Source organism: Wasmannia auropunctata, unplaced genomic scaffold (assembly GCF_000956235.1).
Source record: "Wasmannia auropunctata unplaced genomic scaffold, wasmannia.A_1.0 LD336074.1, whole genome shotgun sequence".
Taxonomy (NCBI): domain Eukaryota; kingdom Metazoa; phylum Arthropoda; class Insecta; order Hymenoptera; family Formicidae; genus Wasmannia; species Wasmannia auropunctata.
In genome coordinates, this window is record NW_012026816.1 from 2,867,467 (window position 1) to 2,867,970 (window position 504).

Here is a 504-nt window from a genome sequence, read left to right on the forward strand (position 1 = left end):
TAGGAAAAAAAATTAGTTTCTTGAATAGGATTGGTAGGGACATATCGGGCTATACTAGATGTATTGTTTATAAATCAATTATAGCGCCACACTTTGAGTATTGTGCAACGTTGTTAATAGGTATGGGTGAGACTCAGCTGACGAAACTGCAAGTAGCGCAAAACCGCGCTATGAGAGTAATATTGCATTGTGACAGATATACGAATGTCGAAAAAATGTTGCAAGCGCTGCAGTTTATGTCAGTCAGGCGTAGATTGTATTACAATGTGTGTATCTTTATTTTTAAAATATTAAACGGTATAATGCCGGAGCATTTAGGAAATAAATTAGTTGTAGTAGGAGATGTAAGCGAAAGGCAAACGAGACAATCAGAAAATATTAGAATAGATTTTAGAAAAACAAGAAGCGCACAAAAAAGTTTATTCTATGAAGGTGTGAAAATGTATAATGCCATACCGAATGAATTAAAGCGATGCGATAGACTTGTAGTATTTAAGCGTATGA

The 504-nt window shown here is 34.7% G+C and overlaps 1 protein-coding gene across 1 annotated transcript in view; it reads left to right on the forward strand.

The window, feature by feature from the left end:
- The window catches only part of LOC105449741 (phosphoinositide 3-kinase regulatory subunit 4), a 7,208-nt gene extending 7,067 nt beyond the window's left edge, over positions 1 to 141 (forward strand). The window contains exon 16 of the mRNA XM_011689124.1: positions 121 to 141. Within this exon, the coding sequence (XP_011687426.1) occupies positions 121 to 141 (21 nt within the window). The remainder of the gene's footprint in view (positions 1 to 120) is intronic.
- Positions 142 to 504: the final 363 nt, after the last annotated feature.